Source organism: Sinocyclocheilus anshuiensis, unplaced genomic scaffold (assembly GCF_001515605.1).
Source record: "Sinocyclocheilus anshuiensis isolate Anshui unplaced genomic scaffold, SAMN03320099.WGS_v1.1 scaffold1044, whole genome shotgun sequence".
NCBI classification, from domain to species: Eukaryota; Metazoa; Chordata; class Actinopteri; order Cypriniformes; family Cyprinidae; genus Sinocyclocheilus; species Sinocyclocheilus anshuiensis.
In genome coordinates, this window is record NW_015548237.1 from 51675 (window position 1) to 75262 (window position 23588).

At 38.4% G+C, this 23588-nt stretch overlaps 2 protein-coding genes across 2 annotated transcripts in view; both read left to right on the plus strand.

Moving 5' to 3' along the window:
* The first annotated feature begins 551 nt into the window (after nucleotides 1–551).
* On the plus strand, nucleotides 552–13186 carry LOC107654781 (nuclear pore glycoprotein p62-like). Its single transcript, XM_016442032.1, has 13 exons — nucleotides 552–649; nucleotides 1533–1820; nucleotides 2337–2569; nucleotides 4828–4902; nucleotides 4979–5083; nucleotides 7186–7290; nucleotides 7418–7526; nucleotides 7609–7753; nucleotides 8191–8240; nucleotides 12392–12526; nucleotides 12615–12726; nucleotides 12816–12882; nucleotides 12996–13186. Exons 2-13 carry the CDS (start codon nucleotides 1537–1539, stop codon nucleotides 13085–13087), a joined length of 1512 nt encoding a protein of 503 aa, XP_016297518.1. The 5' UTR covers nucleotides 552–649; nucleotides 1533–1536; the 3' UTR covers nucleotides 13088–13186.
* A 200-nt stretch (nucleotides 13187–13386) lies between these two features.
* Nucleotides 13387–23588, plus strand: part of LOC107654779 (transcriptional regulator ATRX-like) — a 64844-nt gene continuing 54642 nt past the window's right edge. Inside the window, exons 1-8 of the mRNA XM_016442029.1 lie at nucleotides 13387–13556; nucleotides 15485–15579; nucleotides 15755–15804; nucleotides 16585–16634; nucleotides 18802–18926; nucleotides 19010–19126; nucleotides 20298–20407; nucleotides 20482–20549. Coding sequence (XP_016297515.1) covers nucleotides 13537–13556; nucleotides 15485–15579; nucleotides 15755–15804; nucleotides 16585–16634; nucleotides 18802–18926; nucleotides 19010–19126; nucleotides 20298–20407; nucleotides 20482–20549 — 635 coding nt within the window. The 5' untranslated portion in view covers nucleotides 13387–13536. The remainder of the gene's footprint in view (nucleotides 13557–15484; nucleotides 15580–15754; nucleotides 15805–16584; nucleotides 16635–18801; nucleotides 18927–19009; nucleotides 19127–20297; nucleotides 20408–20481; nucleotides 20550–23588) is intronic.

Here is a 23588-nt window from a genome sequence, read left to right on the forward strand (position 1 = left end):
TCGTACCTACAATGACTGTGCACTGTGTAAACAATGAGTGACGTATACGCGCGAGAGATCACTTCTGGCGCTTGCATAAACTACGCCAGAGCGCGTACACCTCACGCACCGGAAGTCGTGTGCGCGCCCAAAGACAGTTGGACATGGTGGTGAATTAGAGGTAAAAAATGATATAAATACTGTTCGGTTTCTGGCACAAACTGATCGTTTCATGTCTTAGGCTTTTCCTTTTTGGGTGAACTATCCCTTTAATGCTATCAGAGAACCGGGGTTAAGCAAGTAACCTATTGTTTTTGTTTCTAGAGCAGTCCAGGACCCTCCTTCAGTGCAACCTTTTTTTAATGCAACCCTGGCTTTTGAAAACAAAAAGAGAGAAAAAAAAAAAAAACAGGATGGTATTCAGAGATCCAAATCTATTATGGTATTATCATTGGCTTTTAGGCTTTTTAAAAAAAAAAATCTAATTATAAATTAACTAAATTTTCAAACAAACAAATTTATTTGATGAGGCAGTTTATTTGGACTTTCTATTTTGCTGTAAAGACTAGTTGACAGTTTTGATCAGGCAGGATTTTAGACAGCTGACGCAGAGGTCCTCACAGCGCATGTGACGCATACTGCGCGCGGGAGCTGCTGTGAAGTACCTTACGTAAGTTTTACTTGTGTGTGTTTTTCTCCATATATTGAGTGTTTTATTTCACATTATTTATAGTATTCAGTCTGCATGACTTAGTATTATAGTAATAACATGGGCGATGTGATTGTGCAGAAGAGGGCATTCAGTGAACTTCATGCGAGGAGCTGTCAGCTAGCTGAAGTTAAACCAGAGCGGTTGTTTTATGATATTCATCAGTTTTAAAGAACCAACAATGCTAAATATTAATTTCTACAGAAGCACATAAACTGCTGTACTGCTTTAGTTTGTTATCAGTTGATTTTAATAGCGTTTTATGACCGAATAATGTAAAAGATGCTAGTGGAGCAGCAAACATGGGCAGTTATTAGCATAAACAGTCAGTATGATTCATCATATTCTCAAAGCCTAGAGAACCTACAAGACATTTCTGGACGTTGTGGTCGCAAAACCTAGTAAATAAGTACTTCGACAATATTTTGGGATGTTGCATTGTGATAGCAGGCTAACTACGTTACATGGCATTTTTGGTGCGTAGTGTCAAACTAATGAGCTGCCTACATAGATAACATTGATAGGCATCATAGTCAGAAGTAAGGAGTTGAGGGTTGACTGCACACAACTACAGTACTATAGTCCAAGTCTCTAGACACAACCACAATTTCTGTTGAACCTGTGTATTTGTTTTTATCTTAGATATTAATTTATTTCACATTAATTTTTTTTTATGTTATATAAATGTGTGTTTGTGCACTGCTTAGCACACACTAGTGTGTTATCACTATGCAATTAAATTAAACAGATTTGCAATTAAATCATGATAGTCATTTATACAGGTCTGCTGTCGGACAGGCCTGGGACATTACGTCTGACTCTTTATTTCACTCATCTTTTGCAGCACTATGGCGTTTAACTTCGGTCAGACGGGCACGGGAGGCTTCGCCTTTGGAGCCCCCAAAACTACCGCTGCAGCCACCCCAGGCTTCGGGCTGCAGACCAGCGCTCCTGCGGGAGGCGGCTTCTCTTTCGGGGCCGGCCAACCCCAGACTCAGACCTTAGGAAACCCACCGTCTCAGCTCGCAGGGCTTCTCGCACAGCCAACGCAGAATAGTGGAAGCACACAGGGTGGATTCAGCTTCGGAGGCCAGCCTCAGAGCACCGCCCCGAGTGGAGGCTTCTCTTTCGGGTGAGGCTTTATCTGGAGCAAATCTATGGTTATCCTTTAAAAAAAAAAAAAAAAAAAAATCTTAATGTTGGGCTAAAAACGTGCAGTGTGAACTCTGCATTAGTTAATCATTACAAGACAAATTAGGAAAAAATACACTGTTGCACTGTATATAATTAATGTTGACAATTTGCAGTAGTCAAGCAATGTAGCAAGCTAGTTTTTCAGGAAGGTGGTTTCATTTGTGCTTTTGGACATTTGCTGTATTCCTGATTGATTTCAAAATGAACCCTAAATTACCCTAAAAATGCATAATATGCCTTTCTATTTGTCTAATGCTCTGTCAGGACTCTCTCTAATGTGTAAGTGCCTTTAATTGTAGAATTCAACAGTTGTTCAGTCACAGCTCTTTAAAATCTGACTGGTTGAGGCTCATCCGGAGTTGTATAGATCCGTTGGTGACGGTGGAACAGCAGGACTGGACACAGTTAACATGTCTGTTATATTTGAAAAGCCTGCTCATGTCTTTGCGTCCAGCGCCTCCCTTCCAAAACTCAGCGCACCGGCAGCATCTCAGCCTGCGACCACAAGTGTGACTCTGGGGGCTTCATCTGCCGGGGCCGGCTTCAGTTTCGGAGGTCTCACCGCTCAGACTACTGCAGCCCAGCAGCCTTTGGGCGGGTTCGGCTTTGGGACGCCCAAAGTTCAAGCATCCTCCGCTGCCCCGGCACAGCCCACCCCTGCGCTCTCACTAGGGGCTCTACCCACAGGTAACACTGAGGAACACATGTCTTGACATCAGAGCTTTGTGGATCCTGAGATTACTTTTTTTTCCGATTCTGCTAAATGCTGGCTATTAGGTCCTGATCTCCAGCTCTCTGAAATGCTAGTGCACCTGCCATGTGGACACATTAATTCCAGTTTTTGACCAATGGTTAAGCAGAAGGACAAGCCCTGCCAGCCAAACTTCCTGTTTCGATTGAATATGTCCGCACACTCACAGAGAAGGAAATTGTGTTTTTCAAACCATTTCACGGGGTCTTGAAAATTCATTTATTTTTTCTCCAATTGGAGTTTGATATACACACTAGGGATGCACCGATGTATCGGCTGCCGATATTTATCGGCCGATTTTTCCTCCATTTACAACCATCGGCATATCGGCTATATAAGGAAAAAGGCCGATATAACAAACCAATGGTTTATTAATTAACTGCGTGAAGGCACTGAGGTGTATAATGTCTGTTGCATAATCCTAGCGCTGTTGTCTGCACTTTAATGCTAATCAAATAGCAAAAGATCGCACACTATTCTTGACTATTTAACTTTTATAACTTTCATATGTGTAGCGGACCTCATCTGAATGATGACCAAAACTTTACTGATGTTTTATTAAGTTTATTGCATCCTTTTTCACTCCATAAAAATCACCATAAGAGCTAAACAAAACACAGCAGGAGAAGTGCATATTAAACTCTCTCTCTCAGTTGCATTATCATCAACATACAGCGAATTACACCAAACACTTATTACAACTAACAGTAAACAAATATATACAGATCTCATGCCTTTTCGGGGGGTGCTTAATAAACTGACAAACTTTAAATCCGAAGAACTGCGTGCTTTCATTACCGATATAGCTCCGTAGACTAGAAAACCCGTCAAAATAAGAGTCCCGCCTTAGTAAAGGAGATCTCATACATATTTAAACTTACAAAAAATATTAAAATGTATACAAAAACAAATTAGATTAATCATAATAAAGTCTGTTACAATAAAGTAAATCTGAAGAACTGCGTGCTTTCATTACCCATATAACTGCTCCGTAGACTAGAAAACCCGTCAAAATAAGATCTCATACATATTTTAACTTACAAAAAATATTAAAATGTATACAAAAACAAATTAGATTAATCATAATAAAGTCTGTTACAATAAAGAAGGATTAATATGTATTTAATTTATACAGTGAAGTGTCATTTTACATTTGTTTACTTTATTTCTGTACCTGAAAACTGTTAAACCTACCTAAAAAGCACTGTTTATTTAATATGTATCTTTGTTCTGTTGTATTTATGTAGGCCTGCTGAATGTTAAATGGATCCAATCCATGTTCATTAGAAATTATTTGATGATGCAGCAATAAAACTGCTAGAATAATTTAATGCAGGTGTTTTTGAACTTTGCTGATTTAAAACATAAAATGTATACAAAAACAAATTAGAAGATTAATCATAATAAAGTCTGTTACAATAAAGAAGGATTAATATGTATTTAATTTATACAGTGAAGTGTTATTTTACATTTGTTTCTTTATTTCTGTACCTGAAAACTTAAACCTACCTAGGGCTGGACAATAATTCAATATCAATATGTATCGCGATATAATTTTTTTCAATAACGGTGATATGATTATTTTTTTGGGAAAGAAATTATAGAAATTAATACTTTTATTTAGCAAAGATGCTTAAAATTGATCAAAAGTGATGATAAAGGCATTTATAATGTTACAAAAGATTTCTATTTCAGATAAATAGTGTTCATATCGATATCGGAATTATATCGTATCGACCGAAATTAAGAAATATATCGTGATATCAATTTTGGCCATATCGTCCAGCCCTAAACCTACCTAAAAAGCACTGCTTATTTAATATGTATCTTTGTTCTGTTGTATTTATGTAGGCCTGCTGAATGTTAAATGGATCCAATCCATGTTCATTAGAAATTATTTGATGATGCAGATAATTTAATGCAGGTGTTTTTGAACTTTGCTGATTTAAAACGTGATCAAAATACTATCTATTTTGATGCCAAAATTTCAAATAAGAGGAAGTGACAAATATCGGTATCGGAATCGGCCAATAAGTGATTGTTAAAATCGGTATCGGCCCCAAAAAATCCTATCGGTGCATCCCTAATACACACTGTATCAAATTTTGTCACACTGGTCCTTTTTGAAGGAAATATGCAAAAATGCTTTTTTTTTTTTTTGGTCTGCTCAATTTGTTTTGCTGTTGATTTTTAGGTCTGACTCTTGGAGCTTCTACTATTGCCTCCACGGCCTCAACGACTGCAATTAACTTTGGAATTAAAACTTCAGGTACAGTATGTAATATGTAGTGTGGCTGTTCTAATATTAGAAAAACTGTAATACATCTATTGTTGCTGTTGTTTAGCCACCCCAGCCCCCTCCAGCTCTGCACAGATTCAGTCCCTGATGGCTCCAGTGTCCTCTCTGTTTGCTGCTCCTATAGCCTCAACACCAGCCACAGGATTCACATGTGAGTTCGGTTACACATCTTCTAGCTCAGTCAAGCTTTTGTCTGGTACCCAAAACTGTATTAATGGGCTTCTATCAGCCAAGAAGTTGACTGAGCAAAGCCAGAAAAGAGTAGAAGCAGGAGACGAAGTAATGATGATATCTTAGTTGTGTATGTTTCATTGCTCAGACTTTGTCTGACTAGCACAAATCCAACAAGTAGTATTATACCGCAATCAATAGCAGTGGAAAATTACTGCTTCACAAAACCTTGAAATGGAGACATTGTCTTATCTCTTTCATGAAGACAAATATCCCTTGACAGCACACAATCATAAGACTAAACAACAATGGAAAAATAATCTAAAATATAATAAAAATGTCTAATCAATGAATGAATCAATAAATGATTTAATATATGATTAAATGGAATAATAAAGTGATTAATGGTTGCCCAAAACCACTTGGTTGTACCACAATGCTTCTGGGAAAATGTGTGTATGTATCTTGAATGGTTTAAAATAGTTTAAATTACAAATACCTGCATCACTCTCTGATGAATAAACTTCACAACTAATCCTCGAACCATTGCGTGCCGAACTGTGGGGCCTGGTCCAAACACGGATCACAGATCAACTGTGAACCCCTAATCTGGGTGCTTGCAATCATTGAATGAACAATGAATTCTAAAGACATCTTATGGGAGAATATGAGGTTTCAGTTCATGACCTCAAGCTTTAGAGCAGCTAGGTGATGTAACAAGACAATGACCCAAAGCACACAAGTGATACCAGCTTAAGAATGACTAAAAAATAATTCGGATGCTGTGGCATAACCTAAAAAGGGCCGTGCTATCAAGCTCAGAAATAATGTTAAAATTAGAGGGATGGTAAAAAATGCTATTAGCAGCTACATAAATCATTTGGTAGAGGTTTTGCTGCTAAAGGACGATCTAAAAATGACAAAATTCACTTACTTTCTATACCTTGCATTGTGTAGATTGCCCAATGTATTTGATAAAAATGTCAAAAGCTTGTTTATTTGTGTTTTTTGTTAGTTTCTATACATAAAGATAGACCATACTTTTATGAGTATTCAATGCAGAAATCCAGATATTTTCAAACTTATTCTTGCCACTGGCTGTGTATGTAATTACAACTAAATATTTGCAATGCTGAGGCTCTATCTTTATATATAATATGTGACCCTGGAACACAAAAGCAGTCTTAAGTCGCTGGGGTATATTTGTAGCAATAGCCAACAATACATTGTATGGGTCAAACTTACTGATTTTTCTTTTATGCCAAAAATCATTAGGATATTAAGTAAAGATCATGTTCCATGAAGGTATTTTGTAAATTTCCTACCGTAAATATATCAAAACGTAATTTTTGATTAGTAATATGCATTGCTAAGGACTTCATTTGGACAACTTTAAAGGCGACTTTATCTCAATATTTAGATTTTTTTTGCACCCTCAGATTCCAGATTTTCAAATAGTTGTATCTCAGCCAAATATTGTCCTATCCTAACAAACCATAAATCAATGGAAAGCTTATTCAGCTTTCAGATGATGTATAAAACTCAATTTCAGAAAAATTGACCCTTACGACTGGTTTTGTGCTCCAGAGTCACGCATGTATATAGAGAGAGAGAGATTGTTCAAAGTTAATGTAGTCTAACTTAGGCAAGCCTGATTTCCTGTTGCTGCAGTGTATCACTTTTTCTACTTTGAACGTGAGCATTGTTTTAAAAGTTGCTCACACCAAGCAAAAAACAAAAAAAGCACACCTGCTTTTGCTACCTCTTTATAGAGAGCATTTTATCAAACATTATCACACAATGTCTAATGCAACCACAATAATACGAAATATTCCTGTTTATTCTATCTTTGTACCAATTTTATAATTTTTTTCTTCAAGTCAAACTTTTTGACATCCAAACAGTACAGAATTTAAACCATACCCTATCTGTAACAAGCAAACAAATGACAAAGCATCAAGTTTTAGTAAAGTAAAGGAGGTTAATTGGACAAAAGGTGTGGGAAGCCTCATCCGAATCCTCATTTAGGACTGTTCTAGAGAAATCATCCTGAGATCACATGGGTTTTCTCTCCTCTGTCAGTGGGCTCGTCGATGGCCTCGGTGGCTCCTGTGCTGACCTCAGCATCCATCGCTCCCACAAGCCTGTCCCTGAAACCTCTAGGAGCCGCTCCTGCTATAATCACAGGTGCCCTCTCTTATTCCCACACACTGGCTTTGCTCATTAATACACGCTAAGCAAGTAATCGGCGCCAATATATAATTTTCCTCTCAGTTACTTGTATTGTTTGAGCCTGCGTTTGTGTGTTTTGTAGCTGCTGCTAGCACTGGAGCCACCACAGGCTTTTCTCTGGGACTGAAGCCTGCAGCATCTATTGCACCAGCCACCATCACATCCACGTCCACCGCCGCCGTCATAACCAGGTACAAAGCTGTTGTGAGTTTTGTGTGTTTTTTTTTCTACTGGCGAGTTGCATATCCAAATTCTTGTGTTGTCTTCTGTCAGCACTGCTCCAGTGTTGTCATACGCTCAGCTGGAGGCTTTGATTAACAAGTGGAGCTCAGAACTAGAAGACCAAGAGCGACACTTTCTACAGCAGGCCACTCAGGTCAACGCCTGGGACCGTATGCTGGTGGAGAATGGAGAGAAGGTAGAGAAATGCACTCATCTTTTAGCACACTGCTGCCACGTACACCATCTTTGCAACTGGTGCAAAATTTGTGTACACATTCCCATTATGAATTATAACTATTCAAATAAAAGTTAATAGTTAATAGAAAAGCAGGAATCGAGGCTTTGTCGGGACAGCATTCTTGCAATGCACCTGTTTCGGAGAAGAGAGCAAGTATTCAACTTTTTAAACTTCAACTGTAATACTAATGTGTTCACCCACAGAAACAGACACTGCTGCTTATTACCTAACACATTTCCCATTTTGAGTTATGATTATACAGCATGGTTAGTGGGTCTGTTGGGTTAGATTGCTTTCTCACATAGTTAAACCTGAATCTAGTGTTGATGGCACACTGCCTAAGACCATATTGCAACAGGTTTCCAGTGACAAGTATTCTCTGTTTTGTCTTTTAGATAACTGCTTTACATAAAGATATGGAAAAAGTGAAACTGGACCAACGAAGGTAATCTGTTTTTTTTTTTGTTTTTTTTTGAAAAAGTTGTTATATTAGAAATATTTGAAAGTAATTCACACAACTTTAAGTTCTTAGTGGAGGAGCATTAAAGGGTTAGTTCACCCCAAAATGAAAATCTGTCATTAATTACCCACCCTCATGTCGTTCCAAACCTCCGTTCATCTTCAGAACACAAATTAAGATATTTTGGATGAAATCTGAAAGCTTTCTGACCCTCCCATAGACAGCAAGGGATCTACCAACCTTAATTTTACGAAGCTGAGAATACTTTTTGTGTGCAAAGTAAACAAATATAATGACTGTATTCAACAATACTTCTCCGCATCACTCTAGCGCCATTATGGAGAGTATCATGACGAATGCGCTGCACCTTGTTTACAAGCAGAGGAATTCATGCGCATGTGTCGTGATGCTCTCCATAATGGCACTAGGTTCACGCCTTTTCATATTTGTGACCCTGGATCACAAAACCAGTCATAAGTCGCTCAGCAACTGCAAGATGGTGCCGCACATGGCTGCCTCAGTTTGTCGCTCCTTGGTACTTTTACTGTTTTTGTTTGTTTGTCCTGTCTTAAGCAATGTTTTTCCGATCAGCTTCACTAGAAACGAACTCTTGGACATAAGGAATAGCACACCAGATAACTTTTTGCAGACGTTTGAACATTCAGACGTTTTACTGGACATTTTAGTCGAAGGAGCTGCATTTCTATACAAGCGCTCCAGGCGACGCAAGCGAGAAAAGCGCGCCGGTGCGCTCGTGAAACTCGGTCAGCGCGGTTTTAGGACTCCCCTGCCGAGTATTCATCTGGCGAATCTCCGCTCCCTTGCAAATAAATCAGACGAACTACAACTCCTCACCCGCACAAACAAGGACTTTTTAAACTCCGCTGCGCTCTGCTTCACGGAAACCTGGCTGAACGGAGCCATCCCGGACAGCGTGCTTCATCTAACGGGCTTCCAGCTGTTCTGAGTGGACCGTATCAACGAGTCGTCGGGGAAAACGAGAGGTGGTGGATTATGTTTTTATATCAATGAAGGCTGGTGTACAGACGTGACAGTTTTAAAGAAGATGTGCTGCCCAAACTTGGAAGCTCTCTTTATTAACTGTAAGCCTTTTTATTCGCCGCGGGAGTTTCCCTCGTTTATTCTGGTGAGTGCATACATTTCTCCTGACGCGCATGTGAACGCGGTGCTAGAACTGTTGGCCGATCAAATTACACACACAGAGCAGCGTTATCCGGACTCTTTCATTATCATTCTTGGGGATTTTAATAAAGCTAATCTCACCCGTGAACTGCCTAAATATAGACAGCACATCACGTGCCCCACCAGAGACAGCAATATACTGGACCACAGCTACACTGTTTTAAAGGATACATACCACTCTGTCTCCCGAGCAGCTCTGGGACTCTTCTGCCAGCCTACAGGCAGAAACTAAAATCTGCTAAGCCTGTAGTAAAAACTGTAAAGACATGGACTGTTGAAGCAGAGCAGGATTTACAGGCCTGCTTCGAACTTACTGATTGGAGTGTTTTTGAGGCTGCAGCTACTGATCTGGATGAGCTCACTGACACCGTGACATCCTACATTAGTTTTTGTGAGGACATGTGTACCCACCAGGACTTATTTAACATTTAACAACGACAAACCTTGGTTCAGTACAAAACTCAAACAGCTTCGCCAGGCCAAAGAGGATGCCTACAGGTGTGGGGACAAAGACTTGTACAAACAGGCCAAATACACACTAAATAGGGAGATAAGAGTGGCAAAGTTAAACTACTCTGAAAAGCTAAAAAAACAGCTTTCAAGTAATGACTCTACATCAGTGTGGAAAGGCCTGAAAGCCATCACCAGCTACAAGACCCCATCCCCCAGCACTGAGGCCAATCAACAACTGGCTGAAGACCTGAACGAGTTCTACTGCAGGTTTGAAAAGCAAAAGCCTGGTCTGACACCCCACACCCACTCCGACCGTCTCACAGCACAGCCATCAACACCCTCCCCCTCCATCCCCCCTACTGTTTCTCATCCTGCACTCAAGATCTGTGAAGAGGATGTATGCAAAGTCAAAGCAGAAGATAAGGAAAGCCAAAGGCCCAGACCCCCCCCTCCCCCCTACTGTTTCTCAGCTTGTACTCAAGATCTGTGAAGAGGATGTATGCAAAGTCGTCAGGAAGCAGAAGATAAGGAAAGCCAAAGGCCCAGACGGTGTCTCTCCAGCCTGCCTCAAAGCCTGTGCTGTCCAGCTATCATCCATCTTCACATTGATCTTCAACAGATCCCTGGAGCTGTGTGAAGTCCCCTCTTGCTTCAAACGCTCCACCATCATCCCTGTACCCAAGAAACCAAAAATCACAGTACTTAATGACTACCAGACCTGTTGCTCTAACGTCTGTGGTCATGAAGTCATTTGAGAGACTGGTGTTGGCCTACTTGAAGGACATTACTGGACCCTTGCTGGACCCCCTGCAGTTTGCTTAACGAGCAAACAGGTCTGTGGATGATGCAGTCAATATGGGATTGCACTACATCCTCCAACATCTGGACAAACCAGGGACTTGTGCAAGGATCTTGTTTGTGGACTTCAGCTCCGCTTTCAACACCATCATCCCGGACACCCTTCAGAATAAACTGACCCAGCTCTCTGTACCCACCTCCATCTGTCAGTGGATCACCAGCTTCCTGACAGACAGGCAGCAGGGCTGCGTCCTCTCCCCACTGCTCTTCTCCCTCTATACAAATGACTGCACCTCTAAAGATCCCTCTGTCAAGCTCCTGAAGTTAGCAGACGACACCACAGTCATCGGTCTCATCCAGGACAGCGACGAGTCTGCTTACAGACAAGAGGTTGAGCAGCTGGCTGTCTGGTGCAGTCACAACACTCCCCCCACTCACCATCATGGACAGCACTGTGGCTGCAGTGGAGTCATTCAGGTTCCTGGGAACCACCATCTCACAGGACCTGAAGTGGGACACTCACATAGACTCCATCGTGAGAAAGGCCCAGCAGAGGTTGTACTTCCTTCGTCAACTGAAAAAGTTCAACCTGCCACAGGTGCATATGACACAGTAATAACACAGCTGTTATTGAGTCGGTTCTAAACTCTTCTATAACTGTCTGGTTTGGGTCAGCCAGCAAATCAGATATAAGAAGACTGCAGTGGACTGTTAGGACAGCAGAAAGGATCATTGGTGTCCACCTGCCCAATCTTCAGGACTTGTACAACTCCAGAGTGAAGAAATGGGCAGGTAACATCATCACAGACCCCTCTCACCCCGGCCACAACCTGTTTGCACTTCTCCCCTCAAGCAGACATACAGATCTTTGTGCACTAGAACATCTAGGCATAAAAACAGTTTTTTCCCCCATGCCATCTCCAGCCTAAACAGCTAACACATGAATTATTACCTGTGTTCTGTAATTCATTCTCCATCTCTAATTATTGCCTCTCTCTCAAGTACTATGCAAATACATATGCATATTTTTTTATACAGCTGTATAGAGTAAATAATGCACAAATCTGTACATAAATCTTCTGTTCCAGATTCATACACATTATTATTATTATTTATTGTTGTCTTACGATTTAAATGTTTTCTGTTCTCATGTCAGATATTTATGTATGTATGTACAGTATGTCTGTACAATGCCATCCAGTGTGTTTGTGCACACTTGGCGAATAAAGCTGATTCTGATTCTGAGGTATATATGTAGCAATAGCCAAAAATACATTGCATGGGTCATAATCATTGGTTTTTCTTTTATGCTACTTTAAAGGTGATTTCTCAATATTTTGCACCCTCAGATTCCAGATTTTCAAATAGTTGTATCTCAACTAAATATTGTCCTATCCTAACAAACCATACATCAATGGAAAGCTGATTTATTCAGATTTCAGATGGTTTAAATTTGAATTTCAAAAAATTGACCCTTATGACTGGTTTTGTGGTCCATGGTCACATTAATTTTATTTTTTGCAGTGACTGGCTGACTGTACATTATTCTGCTATTTACAGCAGCTACTTCATGGTTTGAGTGGAGAGTTGACCAGTCACAATCAAAGATATCACCAAGCATGCTTTATATGCAATTTTTGATGTAAACTTTGTGTTCTCATATTTTGGTGATTGTACCACAGGTTGGATCAGGAACTGGACTTCATCCTGTCCCAGCAAAAAGAGCTGGAGGACCTTCTTGGTCCATTAGAGGAGTCTGTGAAGGAGCAGAGCGGAACCATTTACATGCAGAACGCAGATGAAGAGCGAGAGAGAACGTAAGAACTCAATCGGCCATCTAAGCATCTCATATTGCCCTCATATACTGTGGCATCATTGAGTATCTGAATGAGCTTATTTATCCAGGTACAAGTTGGCAGAAAATGTAGATGCCCAACTCAAGAGAATGTCCCAAGATCTGAAAGAGATTATTGAACACCTCAACACATCCAGCGGTCCTGCTGACACCACTGACCCGGTATGCAAAATATGGCCAATAGTCCAGACAGAAATGCTCTTAATTGTTGTGTGATCTGTACTAAGAATGACTGTTGTTGTTTTTTTTAGCTTCAGCAGATCTGCAAAATCCTCAATGCACATATGGACTCCCTGCAGTGGGTAGAGCAAATCTCTGGTTGGTATATTTTTGGCTTTAAAACCTTTTACACACTAAAAAATAAACTGTCAGTCCATTAAATGCTTTATGAATGTTAGCTTGTGTTCTTAACATATAGTTTTTCTGTGCAGCTTTACTCCAGAGGCGAGTGGAGGAGGTCTCAAAGCTGTGTGAAAGCCGCGGCAAGGAACAAGAGAAGAGCTTTCGTTTGAACTTCCAGTGATCATGCATATTTTCCCCCCTCGCTTTTCTCAGTCAGTTGTAAATGAATGTCATTGTTTTTGGTATTTGCTTCAAAATAAAGTAATTTCTTTCAACCCCATTTCCTCGTAATTAGTCTTTTTTATTATTCATATTGATTGCTATTTACAAATTATCATAGGTTTTTCTCACAGTTTAGTCATCAAGAACTTAAGGTAGAAAACCAGAGTAATTTTTAAAGATGTAAAATGGAGAAAACACCTGCAAAAACGGGAGTTTCTCTTCCTGGTTGGTTTACACTTACGGGATAAAACGAGCCAATCAGCTGCATGGAGCTCCACCATAGCAACATGGATTCTGGCATTGTTTAATATCATCAAGCAATCTTGGTCTGCGTCTAGGAAAAAAAAAATCTCCAGAAATAAAAATCATACTATTTTAGAGGAGGTTGCAGGTTTAAACGGGGACGAAATGACCACCGACATCTGCAGGTATGTGCAGCACTGAGAGTGCGGCTGCATGCGCCGGAGAACAGCATCCTCCCCTCCACATGCATGTAGTCTGTGTGTAGCATGAACCACGAGTATGTCTGAAGTGCAAAGTGATGCTTGGATAACAGAGTGCAATGGCGTGGATGCTCGGCAGACTGGGGTAATTCATAACATAAGAAATAAAATGCATGGCGTGATTTTGCACATTAACTATAGCACGCGTCGGTACAACAAGCATGGGTTCGGAATGCATCATAAAACGCATGCCCCAATTTATCCTATGCTGCACATTCTTTGCATTAAATGCATGCATTCTCCCATGCATTATTTATGATTTTTCTGCGTGTTTTAAAAATGCATTCAATAACCACGCGGACTGTGGTGTTTAAAGTGAATTGCGCCCAGTGCATGTGTGCATATTCGCGTTCAGTCAGTGCATTCAGAGCGCGCGCGCAGACGGCTTGAGTCTCGCGTGCGCCATTTTAGCGCGTCTCCAGCCATCCGGCAAGATGGCGCTCTCGCTTTGTCTGTCCTGATCGGCATAAAACACTGTTTACTTGTACTACACACCTGAAAATCCACCGGATCGAATGAAAAAGACCCTTTCCTAGCGGTGCCAAACCGGTGACATCTCAGAGATCCGCGCGTGACGCGAGCACAGAGATCTTAAGGTAACGTTAGGGATGTAATGTTAGCCGGGTAATGCGTGCTCACATCTGTGCTTAAGTATTGCGAATAGGTAGGAGGCGTCTACATGGGGATTGGTATCCTAACAAAGTGCCTTGCTTTTGTTTTACAACTATTCTCATTATTCACGCTATTGTGCATCTCCAGCAGCTCACTAGAACGTTAGGTGCATTGGTCATATGCTAGAACTAGGCCTTTCTCCACCAAATGTTGTAGCACTTCGTTTAAATGGGCGTTTTGGCTTAGAATTATGTCGATTTAGGAGATCTGAGTGTCGTTTTTGCGTCTCTGGTGTTTTCCTCTTAAATCAGCCTCAGTATTGAAAGGAAATAACAATCTGTGTCAAACAGTTGGCCAAATGAACAGCGATCTGTAGTGACATGACTGGTTTTCCCCTCATCTTGTCTTCTTCATGTAACTAGTTTCCTCGCTTTAGCGGCCGGTTTGTTTATGCTAGCTGTTATCGGTGCGTGTCTTCCGTCTGTTACCGGCTGCGATGACGCCACCTGTCAATCAAACAGCGACCGCGGCGCGTGAAATTACCTCAAAACTCTCCCAGGCTTTCATTTCATGCGACTTTCACTGTTCATGTTGGATTGTCATTGCATGCATTTATGTGTATTTATACCTACAATTACGTATTTCTGCACTTACTTTTCTGCGCGGTATTGTTTGCCGTTTTTGGAGCGTGACTTTAATTTTTTTGATTTATTTTATTATTTTTTTTTTGTTTGCGGTTGACATTTTATAATTCTTCAGACAGAGTTGGAGGTATTGTCGTATTACGACGTTTCTTTATAATATTATCGTAGTAAACCGCAACATAGTGTCTGCTACAGTATCTTGTGATAACCCTGTGAGAAAACTGTTTTTTTTATTCAGTTAACGTTAACTCTTTTGAAGAGATTTTTAATCCAGATACATTTTGAGTTTTTAGCGAAAATAAATTTTAAAAACCTACTAATAATTTGTTATACATTTTTCCAGAAATGAAAATAGCCACAGAAGCTGGCATCAATCAAACAATACTGTGATAACTTGGTATTAGCCTCCACTAATATAGTTGTGTGTGTGTGTGTGTGTGTAATAAAATAAATATTTTGAAAGCTTCTTGCGCTGAAATTCCATATTCAGTTCAGTTTTACAGTAACAATAAGAGCATTATCTGTGGTAAATTGTGTTAAAGGTGGGCCATTGATATCTTACATCTTTATACATACAATATGCTGTGTTTCTTTCAGGTCCAGTAAGTTGAATACATTGGTGACTAAACTTCATGAGTTCTTGGGTCATTCTCCAGACGACGAAAGCATTGATTCTCAAGACATTTCCAATGGTGAGGATCCCTACCGTCAGCTTTTCAAAGGCTAAATATAATAAATAAGGCCAAATAATGATATCTATGTATAAATAGTGTAAAAATATGTAAATGTTTTCTTAACTTTATTTAATTTGCAATAAATCTGAAAATGATGCATCTTGTAAGTTTGCATGCTTTTCTCATAATGCAGGTAATATGGCTGATCGTGACTCAAACATCCCTAATGAGAGAATGAATGAGGTACGTCTACCGAGTCTGGTTTTGCTTTTTATCTCTAAAACACTGTGTTCTATCCGTCTGTGTCAGGGCAAGTCTACAGCGTAAGGTCATTTTTCTGTTCTCACTTAGTGGATTTACGTTCACTTTGAAGTTCAACTTGAGTTGAACTAAAGCAATAGTTAGTTTTTTTAAAATGACGTGTAAACTAAAAGACTCTAATTGTACTTGCCCAGTTTTTGCAAAGTCGCAGACAAATCCTAGATCTATTTTTTTTCTTTAAGATTAGCGCACATGAAGAAGAGCATCACAATTAGGATTCAGGCAGATTTGTTAATGAATAATGATACATCTTGCCATTTAGCAACAGGCCTTTCTGAGGGAAAAAACAAGACCGCTTCTGCCATCATTCTCTGTAATAGTGCGAGAATGATATAGTGCATGAATAAAGAATCAGTTACACGACTCATGTTCATGCTTTGATTTTCAGTTTGCTTCAAAAGTTTCTTCAGGAAGTTTATAAAAGACAAGGAAATTAAATTGATACCCATCACATCCATTTTATTCCATACCCTGAAAGCTTATAGCGGCAATATTTATGATTTCTAAATTTGGGTTATTATAATCAGGTAGGTGGACAAGTTTTTTTTTTTTTTTTGCCAAAGAGATGTTTCTGTGAGCTTTGTGCTAGATTTATGCAAAACCACTGTAAGACTAATGATGCAGGTTGAGCTGGTAATATATGGATTTATCATCACTGGAAATGAAATGAAATGTTTTTTGTTTTTATTTTCTTTTATTCAGCCTGGTTGCTCCTCAGAAATGACCAAACCCTCATCTTCACGCTCAAAGAGGTGAGTTGGGCTGCAGTTATTGTCGACGCTCTGGCTCTTGTCCAGTAAAATAGTGTAGTTTGACGCTGTGCTCTAAAGGATTGCAGGTTGTTGTGGGAATGGAATGCTGGAATTTTGAGTTTGAAAGTGTTTGTGTGGGAAGAGGATGTATTTTGATCATGTTTATTGGAACTTATCTTATCTCTCGGCTGGAGTATTGCGTTGGGCTGGGGGGGGCTGTTTTAAGTTGGTTTAAATATTTTCTAACCAATAGACCTTTCTCTGTAAAAATAGGACGTTTCTCTTCTTCTCTTCACAATCTATCTTGTGGTGTGCCTCAAGGCTCTGTTTTAGCTCCTGTCCTTTTTTCTCTTTATCTTCTCCCTTTTGGTTCCATTCTTAGGAAACATAATGTCTCATTTCATTGCTATGCCGATGATATGCAAATCTATATGCCTGTGTCTAAGAAAAATAAGAGTTCTCTGGTAGGGCTGCACGATTAATCGCATGCGATATTTAACGCGCATCTTGTCAGAAAGCCGGTTCTGTAATCAGCGTAAATCTCCATCACCTGCGGGCTTTCACATTGAGCAGCAAATATCGCATGCGATTAATCGTGCAGCCCTATTCTCTGGGCAACCTAACAGCATGTCTTGAGGATGTGAAAGCTTGGCTTGCCAAGAATTTTCTTTTTCTGAACTCAGACAAAACAGAAGTCATTGTTTTTGACTCCTCAGAATTCAGGCCAAGAAATCCTTGACCATGAATCCTTAAATCAATTCTTCTCTCCCCAAGTCCGGAATCTAGGTGTGATGGTAGATAGTTGCCTCAAATTTGACAAGCAGGTTAGTGCGATCATTGAGTCCAGCTCTATCAAAAATCAAATCCTTTCTTCCTAAGCGCTCCTTGGAGATTGCTATCCATGCTCTTATTACCTCTCGCCTGGATTATTGCAATTTCCTGTACTTTGGTTAGTGGTCGACTGATATGGGTTTTTTCACAGCCGATGCCGATATCTTGGAAAGCAGGGTGGCCGATATAAAGCCGATATAATTTTATTTATTTTACATAATACTTTTTGTATACCTTTTAATTCCTTTGTTTAACATTATTAGACAGAACTGAACGACGACAGCGAACAAGAGGGAGAATGTGATCACTGTGTCGCGCATCTCCAGTGAAGCTGAACTCTCCTCCTGTCAGCTTTCAGTTCATATGGACCGACCATCACGCAGAGCACACGCGATCATGAAGGATACAAATGCACACTTCACAATAGGGCTGCACGATAAATCGAAATGGAATCGAGATTGCGATTCGACAGAAGCTGCGATTGTCCTGCGTATCTTTAAAATGCTGCGGCGAGATTCCTGAAAGGAAAGAGGAAATTTGATCACGCTACCCCACCTTCTGAGATCCCTTCACTGGCTTCCGATTAATTTTAGAATTGAGTTTAAAATTGTATTACTGGTTTATAAATCATTAAATGATTTAGCACCTACTTATTTGTCTGATCTACTTCACCCCTACTCTCCCACCAGAGGCCTTAGATCCAAAGATAAGCTCCTCCTCGACAGAAGCTGCGATTGTCCTGCGTATCTTTCAGTGAAGCACGGTTCTGTGATCAGCAGAAAATCTCAATCTGAAGGCCAGAGGGCGCTCTCGCACTGAAACTCCAAATACGCCTCGCAGAAGAAACCCAGAAAATGCCTATCACTGGCTTCCGATTAATTTTAGAATTGAGTTTAAAATTGTATTACTGGTTTATAAATCATTAAATGATTTAGCACCTACTTATTTGTCTGATCTACTTCACCCCTACTCTCCCACCAGAGGCCTTAGATCCAAAGATAAGCTCCTCCTTCAGATACCCACAACCCGGCTAAAATCGAGGGGTAACCGAGCCTTTGAAGTGGCCGGCCCGACACTGTGGAACAAGCTCCCACTCTATATTAGATCGGCTTCCACTTTGTCTGAGTTCAAGTCATGTCTCAAAACGTATTTATTCTCTGTTGCTTTTAGCTTATAAGAGTGTTCTGTTTTGCTGCTATTAGAGTACTTAATTTTTAATTTTATTCTAACTTGTACAGCACTTTGGTCGACCTGTGGCTGTTTTTAAATGTGCTTTATAAATAAACTGAACTTGAACAACCTGTTAACCCCTTTTCCCTTCTATTGTTAATGAAAGAAAACCTTCATTTGTGACCAAGCACACTGCTGTAGATGAGTCTGAATGTGCGAATGAGAGTGCAGGTGAACACGGCACAGATGAGAGCATGCAGAGCAGTCTGGATATCAGCAAGCTGCCGCAAGGTTCGTCCTCTGTTAAGATGTTAAAGTCTTCTGAAGCGTGTCGTTTAAGAGGCGCACTGACTCTCCTCCTTCACGTTTCGCAGGCACAGTGGTGGTCAAGCCGGAACCGGTTGCTAATGAAGCTAAAGATGAATTCCGTGGCCCCGAGTTTCGTAGCAGAGGAAGTAAAGTGAAAGAGGACGGTGCTCGGAAACGTCCTGGTGAGAGGGTTTGTGTACTGTAAATGATCCCATGCCCCATTAAAGGCTAGTGAATTATCTCGGATCGATTTATTTGTTACATAACTGCTGCACTGGGTCAAATGGATCTATTTTATATGTTGTTTTCAATGGTCAAACAATTTCTTATTTCTAGGTTAATGTGCTGAAATTCCATTGAATCTTTATTTTTCTTTATTTTTTTTCCAAAATGGCAATCACTAATGTAATTTTAAAAACGAAGTGTAATTTTAGTGTAACCTATTCGGCCAAACAATGGAAGAGATTAAATGCAGTTCTTAAGTTTAAAAATTAAGTTAGGTCATCATAATGAAGCAGACCTATAGATCTCCACATTTATCTGTTGTATTGTCATTCGATATTTACATAAAATTCTCTTATTTGTATGGCTATATGTTTGGTCTCTAAAATCACCATTAGGTCAAATACTGTGGATATCACAATCTATCAGCCTAATGCATTTTATTAAAAAAAATATAGGTTCTCTTCTCTCAGAGAAAACAAAAACAGTCCTGAAATATGCCCATATGTCATGTTTTGGAGGCACACCTAAAAACACACTTGAATAAGCTGAGTAGTAACCGATTACATGTAATTTGGATTATGTAATCAGGTTCCAAACGTTAAAATTAGATTATATTACAATTTAAAATACTTGCAATCAGACTACAGTTGCTTTTTTATTGATTACATATTCACATGATCTCATGACATGCAGGTAAACGGGTGTAATTCATTTTTTATGTTTTATTTTGATTTGTTGTTGTAATTTGAAAAATATTTATTTTAATTTAACATTTATATGATTTAATTAAGTAGCTCTTGATTAAACTCGTGAACCCCTTTGCGAATGGAATATATATTGTATTTTTATATCAATATGGTACAAGATTAGCATATTTAAATCAATGTGATGAACAAGTTAGGTCAAAATTAATAAAAAAAAAAAAAAGTAGTCTCATTATATTACCTGAAATGTGTAATGTAATGGGTCACGTTACTAACTACAATTTTTGTCATGTAATTTTGAATCAGTAACAGACTACAGTTTGTTACTACACTCATGAACTAGTGTTGAGGCTGCTCCCAGAGTCTTAGCGTTGCAGTATGATTGTTTTATTATCGTCATCATCTATTTTTTAATCTCTTGCAGACGAGCGGCTCAAGGAGATTTTTAATTGCACAGCATGTGGACAGCAAGTCAATCACTTTCAGAGAGATTCTGTGCTTCAACATCCCGCACTACATGTTCTTATCTGCAAGGTAGAAACCAGATTAACTTGTTACAGCCAATTACGCGCTTGTATCTCTCTCATTCACATGCCTTTTTCTTACAGTCATGTTTCAAATATTATATGAGTGATGATATCAGCAAGGATGAAGATGGAATGGATGAGCAATGCAGGTTGGTGCAGAACATTTATTTATTTATAACACTCTAGCTGTGACGATACCAACATATTAGTAGTCAGTGGAATTTCACATTTCCCAATACCACTTTTAATGCCACAGCAAACACTATTATCCTGATGAATGCACTGCAGTATAAAGTTAAATTAAGTGAAAACATTGTTGTGCAACTTTAAGGGTTCTCAGTTTAATCAGTAAATGGGTCAAAGACAAAAAATGGTTTTCAAGCATCAAAAACAATAAGTGAAATACAGCTTTGAATTGTTGTTGGTTTTTAATACATTACAAAGTGTCCTGTTTAATTTTTTTTTTTTTTATAATTATTTTTATTGAATTTTCACTGTAATACAAAAATAACAAGGCATCGCCCAAAAGGAACAAAACAACAAAAAAAACACACACACATAGCTCAGATTATTAAATAAAACAGGACTACCCCATATATAACAGATTAGTGAAAGAAGGGAAAAAAAAAATGAATAGGGCAGAAAAGTTAAATGTCCAGACAGTTACACAATTACAATATTCCTTGTAGTATAATAGGGCGAAGATGAGGTTCCATATAGTCCAGATATGGAATCCAGACTTTATAAAACAGGCCTGTTTTTTGATGTAATACATAGGTAAGACGCTCCAGAGGAATCAGTTCAAAAATTATCTTATGCCAACCTTTAAGTGATGGAGATTTATCACTAATCCAATTAAGTAAAATATTTTTTCTGGCAGCAAAGGAGAGAATATTATACAATTTCTTGTTAGCAAATGAAACAATGCATTTATTAGGTATACCCAATACCAATGAGACTGGGTCAAAATCCAACTGCATATTAAAGATCTTTTCCATTTCCCCCAGCACCAAAAACCAATACCTTTGCAGTCTGTTACATGACCACAGACAATGTGTTAAAGTACCTACTTCAGTTTTACATTTTAAACACATAGGCGATAGAGAGAGGTTAAAAAAATGCCTGAGATTAGGAGAAATATGGAGTGTATGTATGATTTTAAATTGTATTTCTCTTGTACGTGCACAAACAGATATTCTCTTAGCATAAGACCAAATGTCATCCCATGTTTCATCATCAGTATCAGTAGCTAACTCTTCCTCCCATTTAGTTTTAATTGTCTGTGTATCAGCAGAAGAAATTGAACACATAGCACCATAAAATCTACCCAAAGACATTTTTCCCGATGATACAAATAATAACCTCTCAATAGAAGTGTCCTGTTTAATTAAATAGTGTTTTTTTTTCTTTTGCGCAAATAAACATTTTTACCATGATTTACAGAAAACAGACACTAAAATGTCATTCAAATCTATAATCTTAGATTAATAATCTTGTCAGGCATATGTACCACAACAATAAGTTTGACATGTTAAAAGACTAATTAGTTTTACCTCAGATGCTACGTGCATATTTTACATATTTAAACTTTGCCACTATCCCAGTTTGGCTATTTGTCAGCAAGATTTTTGTACTCAATTAAAATGCGATAAAATTTAATATGCTCACTTATTCTTTTATGTATTTTAATACGCACAGGTCAGAATAAGTATGTTGTTTGAACTTTTACATAAATATACACTACCGATCAAAAGTTTGGGATCAGAACGATTTTTTTGTTTTTTAAAGGAGTTTCTTCTGCTCATCAAGACTGCATTTATTTGATAAAAAATACAGGAACAATTTAGTATTGTGAAATATTATTACAATGTAAAATAATGTTTTTCTATTTTAATATACATTAAAATTTAATTTATTCCTGCGATGTGCAGCTGTATTTCCAGCATCATTACTGCAGTCTTCAGTGTCAAATGATCTTCAGAAATCATTCTAATATGCTGATTTATTATCAGAGCTGGAAACTGTTGCTGCTTCATATTGTTTTGGAACCTGTGATACTTTTTTCAGGATTCTTTGGTGAATAAAAAGTTAAAAAGAAGAACATTTATTTAAAATAGAAATCTTTTCTAACAATATACACTACAGTTCAAAAGTTTGGGGTCAGTACATTGTTATTCTTTCTTTTTTTGAAAGAAATTAAAACTTTTATTCAGCAAGGACGTGTTAAATTGTTAAGAAGTGATAGCAAAGATTTATATTGTTAGAAAAGATTTATATTTTGAATAAATGCTGTTCTTTTTATTCATCAAAGAATCCTGAAAAAAGTATTGCAGTTTCCAAAAAAATATTGTGCAGCACAACTGTTGATAATTCTAATAATAAATCAGCATATTAGAATGATTTCTGAAGATCATGTGACACTTTATACTGGAGTAATGATGATGGAAATTCAGCTTTGCATCACAGAAATAAATTATATTTTAAAGGATATTAATATAGAAACCGTTATTTTGTATTGTAATAACATTTTGCAAGATTACGATTTTTTTTTTCTGTATTTTTGATCAAATAAATGCAGCCTTGATGAGCAGAAGACACTTCTTTAAAAAACATTACAAGTCTTACTGATCCCAAACTTTCGAACGTTAAAGTGTTATATATACATAACGTGTAAGTGTTATATATATACATAAATATAAGTGACACTGAAGGTGCATTATTTCACCCACATTTTGACATTTTATTCTCCCCAAACCTTAAATGTAGACACTTTTTCTAGCATTTAATGTGCTTTCTGTGTATATAAAATCACTTTTGTAAAATTTATTTTGATGCGGACATTTAAATGTCTTTGACCCATGTGTTATATGTGCATTATATATATATATATAAGGGCTGTCAATCGATTACAATTTTTAATCTAATTAATCGCATCCTTTTTCTGTGATTAATTGCGATTAATCGCACACTTCATGAAATTAAGCATAAACCATTTATCTTGTTTCAAATGTTTATTTTGTCATCATTTGCTGTACACGGATCCATTCAGAATAACTAAACACAGCTACATAAACATGACAAATCAAAACATTATCATTAGGGATGTGTATCGGGCCCGATACTGAGCTCCTGTATTCGTACTCGTTAAAATGCCCCGATACCAAACGCCGATACCACACAGCATGTGA